Here is a 9,947-nt window from a genome sequence, read left to right as displayed (position 1 = left end):
CCCCCCCCGGCCCATCTCCTTCCTTGACATAGGGTTATCCAGCCCCGAGTGCCACAGTTACAGTGCATGCAGTGTGGCAGCTCTGTCTCTCCCCTCCCCTCCTCTCCTCCTTCTCCGCCAAACCTTACTGAGAGCATCCCGTCAATAAGAAGCGCGGAACTCCATGCACGCCCGCTGCAGGCCACGGTGACGCCGGGTCTGCCGATCTTCTGGTGGGAGGTGAAAGCTCACACGGGAACGTAAAAATTGTCTCAAACATAAGTTAGTTAGTTACCCGGTACAGTACGTTTTACTAATAGCTGCAGCAGATAGACCGTTCGAAGCTAACTTGGTGAGGCTGACTACCTCTGGTTTTAAGTCGTTTGGTCTGCTGGGATATTATTCCTACGAGATGGTTAGGGAAAGAGGGTGGGGGGTGGGGGGTGGGGGCAGTAGGTAAGGTAGGTAGACACCATTCTTGGCGATTTTCTTTTTTTTTTTGCGCCTAACCTTATTTCACCTATATCCATCTTTCCCGAGATAAGGAGGGGAGCAACGATAGCAGCGGAACAAACATGGTGATTCTACATAGTATGCTCTGCAATGGTGCAAAGCAGTCAGTATAGATCAGACTAGGTAGACGAGGTGAGCTTAGAACAACACAAGAGCGGTACGGGAAGCAAGCAGAATTTAAAAATACGAGTAGATTATGGGAACCTGAAGGGAAGTTTCCCTCCCCTTTGGGATATGACAGGTTGATGGTTCGAATTCTGCGTTATTCCTGTCGTCTGTCAGCAAGGGCGGCGGTTTCATACGCATCTCACCCGGATGGCACGACAAAGAGGGGGAAGGCGTAGCGTAGCTGGCTACTGTCTATCTGGACGGCAGGGATTGCAGAACAGCTGTAGCATGGTTCGGTCGATGGGCGAGAAAGAGACGGATTGTCGACAACAGGGGCGTAGGTTTTGACTACAGCTACTTCGGACAGACTCACCAGTCAATAGCTACTAGGAACTGTACACATAACTCCTGACGTGTTATGTCCAAGGGGGGAAAGAAACAATGACGTCGTTCAGCTGACAGCTCAAGGTATACTTAGCAGTGAACTAGGTAGTCACTTATCAATTAGTGGTTAACCTAGTAGCTAGTCACTGCTGGCAGGTCGTAAGCGCTTCCGGCACCAAAACCCAGGTACCAGGTCGCTGGTTCCCAGTCTACCCTGTGTTGTGCTCTTTACCCGTCGCAGGCGTAGTCATCATGTGTGTGTGTGTGTGCGTGTGTGTGTTTTCTTACCTACCACTATCTGCGTGCTGCTACCGCCCTCTTGTCTCTTTCGGGAGCTGTCCGTCCCCTTCGGAAATTGCAGGTTAATCCCGCGAGGCGAAGATAGGTAAGGTACTGTTACCTTCCCATCCCTGCCGCCCCTCCAGATGCATGAGTTAGCCGAAGTCAACATGGAGAGAGGGGGGGGGGGAGGAGAAGGAGGAGTGAGTTGGTGTCGAATTGCCCAGTAAGATTCGTGATTGTTACTAGTCCCGATCAGGGAATTGGGAGGTTCAAAATGAAGAGAGGGTTGCGATGCAGGACCGAATAACGGCGGTGGGCGGGAGAGCGGGTAAATGACACTAACCCCACTCCAGTAATTTTCATGGTTGTGCAAACTTGTTCGGACTAGTTAGCAGGTGAGTCGTCGCTGAGATATGATCCTGGATCCCAGCCTCGTCGTCGTATGGCCGAGAAGTTATTGGAAGCGGGTGAGACCGTGACTGAGAGGAAAATTGGATTACAAAAATAGACTACCTAGGTAGCGACTAGTGGTTACTGGTTAGGCTGGCCAGGGGACATCCATCCCACTGCATCCCCCCCCCCTCCCTCTTCTCCGGAGATAACTTCTTATTTGCTTACCAGGGCCTCAACCTCAAACAGCATCGCTTATTGGTTGGCTCTTCAGCCGGGGTTTAGATTGACAGAGAGGGGTGTAGGGGGATTTATGCACAACTTTACTGGTAATACCTCAACCATGGATAAACTGATGATAACCGATACTGAGGTTCCTAGCTATATGGTACTATGCACATACTATTTAAGAATTGGTCTACCTAAGCTTGGTAGACTGACTGGCTGAGATGCATTTTTTTCATGCGCTCTCCAGTTCAAATGGGAGTCCATCTGCCTTGAAACTTCCTCAATTGTCATCAGCACATGCCAGTATTCATTGGTTAGATGGGCTTTCAATGCGTGACGGGTCAATCAATACCCCGCATTTCCCGGAAAGCTTCCTTTTTTTTTTTACTCTGGTGCGCGATGGGCGAAAGACAATTGAGACTATTGCTGTTGGAGAAGAAAAAAATAGCGAGAAAAACCACCACCCATGTGACAAGAAAAGTAAAATGGGGAGATGAGGAGATGGCCGGGGTGGCCAGTCGTGGATGAAAACAGCAAAGGTGCAATCGATTTGGGAGAAAGCTGAGGAGAGTGGCTTTTGGCCTGAGGCTAGGCGAAAAAATGCTGACCGGTTTCTCTGCTTTGCATTGCTGCCCATCAGCCCCAATTCAAGCCAAGGCGTCGAAATGGTATGCGTCTCATGATGTTGTTAGCTCTCTGGATTCCAGGCTACAGTATCCGTATCTTCCGCATAGTCTACTCTTTTCCCAGAGGGAGACGAGCCATACAAACTCCACCCATCATGGTGTCCCCACTACGCATACTTTCTACCTACTGCCTGAATAGTAGCTATTCCACACATGTCATTTATGGTCTATTGGACAGGTGCGTATGACTCGCAGCAGTCTCCAGCAAAGGTGGTTCTGGCCGCTCCTCGGAACCAAATTCCAGCCCATAGTATAGCGAGGTTATCTCGCTCGCCTGCCTCGGGTCGAATATCGATGCCTTAATCGTCGAATACTAATGCAGCTCCCAAGACAAATCTGGGTCTCCTGCCCTCGAATGGAGGCATGTATGCATGTATGAGTAACTACCTATGTAGTGGAAGAAAGATGCATGACTTATCTCCGCTTTCGTCCCCATCCATCGGTGGCTTACTGACCCGAGGGACAAGACTGCAAGACCTCAAGACCTGAGGACTCAAGACTATTGATTCGCATTTGGTGTCAACCTGCACAGGATCCGAAGCCGCGTTAGACTGAGCAGCCGCGGTCGCCTTTCGGATGATGCTAGACATGCAGTACATGCGTGTGGCGCGCATCGGACGAGTGATAGCCCCTAATGGCTAGTATTCAGGATAAATCTCCGATTTGCATGTTGGATGAAACGCCCTGTCGATGCGAGCTACTCGAGTACAGTACACTGTGCCGGTGTGGCCACGCACCGTTGTGCTTCAATCTTGGACCAAACGGCTTCTCTCGGCCCGGCGGGCTCAGGGAAGAAGGGAAATTAAAAGAGCAAACTGGAACGTCCACGGTATTTGCGATCTCGAATGGCGACCGCAATCGAGCGAATGAGAAGCAACTGTGATCTCGATTAATCTACCAATGCATAAAACATGGGATAGTTGGCAAATGCCTAGGAGTAGCTGGCTAGCTAGCTAGTAGCCTTATGGCGGCCAAGAGCGCGTTTTGGAGGTGTGATTGGCTTCTGATTGACCATCCAGAACCTTTTTTTTGTTCTCTTTTGGCCGTTCCCACCAGCAGCGCCACGGCAAATCACCAAGGGACTAAGGGGCATAACTTAGGAGGTTCACCGGTGATCTAGCATCGTCGTGGAACTTCGGGGGGGGGGAGGGTCATCATGCTGGTCGTGATCGGGAATCAATCTGAAGTGTCGGTGAGTCTCCGTCAATCACACGGAGCCGTTTTCGCTCGGTAGGAATTGTCTGCGATATTCAAATCTCATCCGTGCCTCCTCAAAGACCGCTCCCGTTCGGCGTTTGCGACTCTTAGCAGACCCCGGATAAGGCGTGGGGTGGGAGGGGGGCAAGAAAGCGACTGAAGGATGGGAGGATCTTTTGTCTTTTTTTCTTTTTTCTTTTCTTTTCTTTTTTTTTTTTGGTGAGCAGCCTCCCCCCCACCCCTTGCAGGCGCGGGTCCCTATACAGTCTGGAATAGGTGATTGCGGATATCGCCGTGGATGGATGGGTGGATGAGGATGAAGGAGATCACAGGCAAATCGTCGATTGGAGCGACTACGTCGGCTCGCTTACAATGAATAGATTCAGAAGGCAGCAGTAGCAGTAGCAGTAGTAGATAAGTTAGTACTCAGTAGTAACTATAGTACACTTAACATTACCTACCCAGTTCAAAAGACTCCTTCCTTGTTTGGTATTTGCCGTTATCGCGAGCCCAGCCGGTCAGATTAGCAGATGATGCTGGTAAAGAAATAAAATTGTTGAGTGACTCGAGTCTCTAAGGAGTGTCACGATCTGATTGATCTTTTTGATGAACTCTAAGTCTCCAACGTACGCCGAGTGGCAGTGGCTGTGTTTTACTTCAAACTCCTGTCTGGGTTTCGTTCCCACCCGGCCGGGCCGACCATTGAGAGTCACCCGCACTACTCATACTCATACTCATACTACTCCCTACGGTATACCACTCGCTAACGTAACTTCCAAGTTATGGTCACCTCCTTCATTTCGCTAATTCCATAGGTACGATACAGTTACATGGCCTCATTTAGATCAAAGAGAAACGATGGAAAGCTGCAGATTCGAGTCTCTTTTAATCTGGTCTATGACGTACATCAACAATCAATTTTCATTTATCAGCATCCCATCAACTAAATCACCTGGTGATCGGTTGCGTAATCCTAGCTGCCGAAACTCAGGTATAAGCTGCCAGCGACCAGGGGGACTGTGCTCCCAATTTTCCAGTTGAGCCTCCTGTCACCTGCTCTCCAGCCAACGGAGAGATTCTTCACTCTTTCTATGCATCCTTTTCACCCAGACGATGAACCTTAAGCGTCCCGCGGTCTGAGAGATCATATGCGACGAGGACTAAGGAGAGGCCAGCCTTCCAGAGTCAGTCCAGGGGCCGACTATAGCCGTGCCTCAACGGCTCGTCCAGGTCCAGGAATCGACCATCGGCCATCGATTTCGACCCAAAAAAGGAACTGAAGGAAGTAAGTAAGACCAACTGTCTCTCATCTCATCTCATGGTTCAACATTTTAACTTCTCGAAAGGATGATGCTGCCGCCCAACTCCCTGCTTGGAGGGGGGGATTGGGGGGGAACCGCCCGTCGGGATTCGTTAGTTATACTTTATTGCGTTTCTCCGCCTTTGGTGATTCTCGCATGAGGAGAATCCTTCATGCTGACAGATCAACTGTCAAGAGAGAGAGACGACGGAGTCAGTCGGTCATAATAGCCTCATGGTCATGGCGTTGCCATGCCATGCCATCGCGCGCGGCTCCATATCGTCGCATGCAGTTTGAAGTTAGCGGGCGCTTTGGCCATCCTCAAAAGGAAGAATACGACCCAGCCCCCGACTAGATCGGTTTATCCCCTCAATCATATTGATCATCCTTATTAACCCAGCGGCCAAAGGGAGTTGGATTGCCAGTAAATCGAAGCTTACCGCCTGGTAAGTTATCGCTGGGGTGCCGTGTTGTTGTTGTTGTTGTTGTTGTTGTTTCTATGGTGTGACTCCTTGTCTTCTCTTGGTGAGAGTATACCCCACGACACCATGCATCGCTTGGTGATTCTGTCAGCAGAATTTCCACCTGCAATCCTGAACTCTCTCGAGCGGGCGGTGATTTCAGTGCCTAACTGGGCGAAATCAGGAGTGAGAGTTCTGGCTCGGGATCTCAGGTTCCAGTAAATGCAGGTGGGACGTCCTTGCTTGGACGGACAAGAGTAAGCTCAATCTGATACAGAATGTCACTCTCATCAACCTTACATCATGATACTGAGACAATTTGCCGGCTCCCAAGGTAGTGCCCCTTGGCCGAGGTCAATGGAACTTCCAGTATTGTTGTAGAGACTGCACGTCTATAGAAATTTACACCTGAGGCATCCACGACTGTTGAGCTACTGTCACATATCACATGATCACCTGCGATAAGACGCACTTACCTAAGCAAGGAGCTTATCGGCCAGGCCGCCCGCGCGGAAATCATGCGGGCCAAACAAACATGGTCGGACCTCGTCGTTCCTCTCCGTCCCAAAGGCCCGAGGGTGAGGATTCGGTGTTCCATCGAACGAAATAAGCTGTCATCATGGCCAATCACACCCACGAGGAAGATCTGGAGGACAAATCGATAATCCTAGTGACGGGAACAAACAGGTAAGCTCAGCTCCGCCCAATCGCATAGCTCCTAAGCTTCCCTGGCCCCTTATCCCGCCGCGCCCACAACCAAACACAAACGTCGGCAGCAGAAGAGCACGACACGACGAGAACACCACAAAGCAGCACTCCAATTGACCCTCTCACTAACATTGATAACCTCTCCCTCACAAAACCAGTGGCCTCGGTTTCTCAATATGTTGCCGCCTCGTCGACGACTTCCTCAAGTCCCCCGCCAACAACCACCGCAGCCTAGCGGTGGTCTTCACCACGCGCAGCACGAAGAAGGGCACTGAGACCCAGCAGCGTCTCGAGCAGCACCTGCAGAGCACGACAACACAAACCCCCGAGCATCGGGCCCGCATCACCTTCATCCCGGAAACCGTCGACCTCTCCAGCCTACCGTCGACGCGCGCCTGCGCCCGGCGCCTCACGCGCACCCTTCCCAAGCTGGACGCCGTGATCCTCAACGCCGGCATCGGCGGCTGGACGGGTCTCAACTGGCCGCAGGCCGTCTGGGGGGTGCTGACGGATCTCGTGCACACCGTCTCCTGGCCGGGGTACAAGATCGCCCCCGTCGGCCTGCTCACGGCGCCGCAGACCACCACCCAGCGGGACCAGGAACCCCGCCTGGGCAACGTCTTCTGCGCCAACGTCTTCGGCCACTACATGCTCGCGCACAATCTGATGCCTCTACTCCGTCGAGCCTCTAGCAGCAGCAGCAGCAGTCGCATCATCTGGGTCTCCAGCATCGAAGCCACCCTCCGACACTTCTCCATCGACGACCTGCAGGGCCTCCGCACCGCGGCCCCCTACGAATCCTCCAAAGCTCTGACCGACATCCTAGCCCTGACCGCCGATCTACCGTCCACAAGCCCCTGGAACGAGTCGTTCTGCTCCACCACGCCCTCAAACACATCCTCCACAGACGCAAACAACCCCCCTCCTACCCTGGAAACCGAGGCCGCGGCCACCAAACCAAACACCTACCTCGCCCACCCCGGCATCTGCGGCACAGCGATCCTCCCGCTGCCGCTGCCGCTTATCTACGCGATGCTGATCTCCTTCTGGCTGGCGCGCCTGCTGGGCTCCCCGTGGCACACGATGTGGACGTACCTGGGGGCGTGCGCGCCCGTGTGGCTGGCGCTGGGCGGCCAGGCGGAACTGGACGCCGCTGAGGCGCCCTACCGCGCGCACCCCGGCGGCGGCCGCGTCAAGTGGGGGTCCTCGTGCGACCGCCGCGGCCGCGACGCGGCCATCTCGACCGAGGTGGACGGCTGGGGCCACGGGGGCGTCGTCGGGCCCGCCGTCGTCGCCGCGGACCGGCTGCGGCGCCGCAAGCGCGGGGCGCGCGACCTCACGGCCGAGGAGCGGGTCGCCTTCGAGGAGCTGGGCCGCCAGTGCTGGCGGCGCATGGAGGAGCTGCGCGTGCAGTGGGAGGGGATCCTTGACCGCGAGGAGGAGCAGCTCGCACTCCAAAGCAAGGGCAAGGAGGCTGCCGCCGCTGAGCGATGATGAACACATTCCACTCCACTGGGAAAGGAGGAGAGGTTCATCCTGTAACAAATCATGCTTTCGATATTGGTGTATTCCTACTAATGTATAGGTTCTTATCAAATAACATAATCTACGATAATGGAAATCAAGTCTTAACGACTACAGTAGCATTGAGCAAACGCATTTCTTTTTTCTTTTCGTTTCTTTTCTGTTTTCTGGATTCTTGCCTCCCCGTATTTACATTCCTTGAAACAACCCATGTCCACATACGTCATTAAAATCAGATAAGAGTATTAGTCCATGTGCTCACCCCCTCTCCCCTTCGAGAAAAGCAGAACAACAACGAAGTTGAACGGAAGAAGGCGGAGAGACGACTAAAGAAGAACGACAGGCTGAAAGCAGCTGCATCGTCGACAAAAAGAAGTCAAAAATGAGAAAAAGCGGGAATTGGACGTAAGAAGTAACCAGATCGGGTCAAAGTGCTGGTCGGAGACCGCAGAAAAATGAGATTAGTAGGTTTTACAGAAGAACAGACCCGAGTCAAGACACGCTTCCACCATCAAGGCCTCTAGCATGCGAAAGTCGGTCAATCAAGCACAAGACAAAAGGAGTAAAGCGCAAGAAGGGAGATTGTTCAGGGGAGTCGGGAAAGCAATTGTATCCAGATGGGAAAAGCCAGGTCGTCGAGCAGAGCTAGCGGTGAAAAAGAGGTTTGCGACTCAAATTTCTATGCATCTGAGCATTTTCGGGAGATGGGCGAATTTTATAGAGGTGTGTAAAAGGGGCGTGGCGGCGTGAAGAGGAGGTTTTACATGATGATCGCAGGAACTAAAGGGAATGATTTGTTAGTGAACAGGGAACTGGGCCTTGTGAATTGTGCTGAGGCTTACCATCGATGTTCTGCTTGATGCTCTTGTGAGGCAGGATCGAGCCACCGTTCACGTAGACTTCATCAGCAATGGTGACATCGTCACCAAGCACGGTGACATTTTCCAAACGAGCCCAGCGACCAACGGAGCTGTTCCATCCTACGATGGTCGACTTGACCCAGGCGTGGTCCTTGACCTTGCTGTTCTCCATGAGAACACAACGCTGCAAGCGGACACCGTCACCGATCACAACGTTGGGGCCAATAACTACATTGGGGCCAATGCGGCAGTTCTTGCCGATCTTGGCGGAAGGGTCGACCATGACGTTGCCGCCGTACACGTAGGGCTCACTGTTGGGAGCAAGCAGTTTGGAGTTGCGCTTCGCCAGGGAAGTCAGGTAGAGGCAGGTTCCGCTAAGGAAGTCCTTAGGCTGACCAACATCCATCCAGAAGCCCTCCAAGTCAAAGGAGTGCAGCTGGCCATCCTTCACAATGGCGGGGAATGTCTCTTGTTCGATGGAGGTGGGGCGGAGCTCGATGCGGTTCAGCACGCTGGGGTTCAGGATGTAGATACCCGCGTTGATGCGGTTGCCGACGAACTCGACGGGCTTCTCGACGAACCGATCGATCCGACTGGGGTGGTTGGGCTTGTGAACGACGACGCCGTACTTGGAGGGCTCGTCAACCTTGGTGACAACAATGGTGCCCTCGTTGCCATGGCTCTTGTGGAACTCAGCAAGCTCCTTGAAGGGATAGTCGCAGATGATGTCCGAGTTCAGGACGAAGAAGGGAGAGTCGTCCTTGCCCAAGATCTTCTCTGCCAGCTTCAGGGGGCCGGCCGTGCCGAGGGGTTCGGATTCGACGGAGAATTCGATTCTGACGTTATATTGTTCCTCGTACTGTGTAAAGAGAACTTGTGTGAGTTTATCGTTTGATTCGAGTGGTGAAGGATTATCATACTTTTTTGAGGGCAGCGACCATGACATCGGGGCGGTAGTTGACAGCCAGGACAATGTCCGTGACACCTGCCGCAGCCAAGCTTTCCACCTGGTGCAGGATCATGGGCCGATTGGCGAATTCCACCAAAGGCTTAGGAAGCGTCAAGGTCTAGGGAGGAGCCGGAGATCAGCAAGCGCATCTTCGAGAAATTCCGACTGCATCGGTATGTTGGGACGTCACGATCGTCAGCGGGGAGGGCAGAGCGGGAGCTACTCACCAAAGGACGCAGGCGGGTACCGAAACCTCCGACCAGAATAAGAGCTATAAAATGTGACTCGTCAGATAAAGCAGTCGCTTGATGGCCGTGAATAGATCATAGATCTATAGACCTGTACATACCCTTCATGATTGTGGTAGTGTGTAATTGG

At 52.9% G+C, this 9,947-nt stretch overlaps 2 protein-coding genes across 2 annotated transcripts; one reads left to right on the top strand and one right to left on the bottom strand.

Moving 5' to 3' along the window:
- Window positions 1-6,147: 6,147 nt before the first annotated feature.
- On the top strand, window positions 6,148-7,730 carry BO72DRAFT_491261 (3-keto-steroid reductase; the record flags this gene model as incomplete). The annotated part of the gene is made up of 2 exons (XM_040948177.1): window positions 6,148-6,215; window positions 6,395-7,730. The coding sequence occupies 2 exons, from the start codon at window positions 6,148-6,150 to the stop codon at window positions 7,728-7,730; spliced, it is 1,404 nt and encodes a 467-aa protein (XP_040806785.1).
- A 790-nt stretch (window positions 7,731-8,520) lies between these two features.
- On the bottom strand, window positions 8,521-9,925 carry BO72DRAFT_454481 (mannose-1-phosphate guanyltransferase; the record flags this gene model as incomplete). Its single annotated transcript, XM_040946187.1, has 5 exons — window positions 8,521-8,540; window positions 8,603-9,479; window positions 9,541-9,687; window positions 9,797-9,840; window positions 9,919-9,925. The coding sequence occupies 5 exons, from the start codon at window positions 9,923-9,925 to the stop codon at window positions 8,521-8,523; spliced, it is 1,095 nt and encodes a 364-aa protein (XP_040806784.1).
- Window positions 9,926-9,947: the final 22 nt, after the last annotated feature.

This window comes from Aspergillus fijiensis (genome assembly GCF_003184825.1).
Source record: "Aspergillus fijiensis CBS 313.89 unplaced genomic scaffold BO72scaffold_1, whole genome shotgun sequence".
Classification (NCBI taxonomy): domain Eukaryota; kingdom Fungi; phylum Ascomycota; class Eurotiomycetes; order Eurotiales; family Aspergillaceae; genus Aspergillus; species Aspergillus fijiensis.
This window is presented reverse-complemented; position numbering and strand designations above follow the sequence as displayed.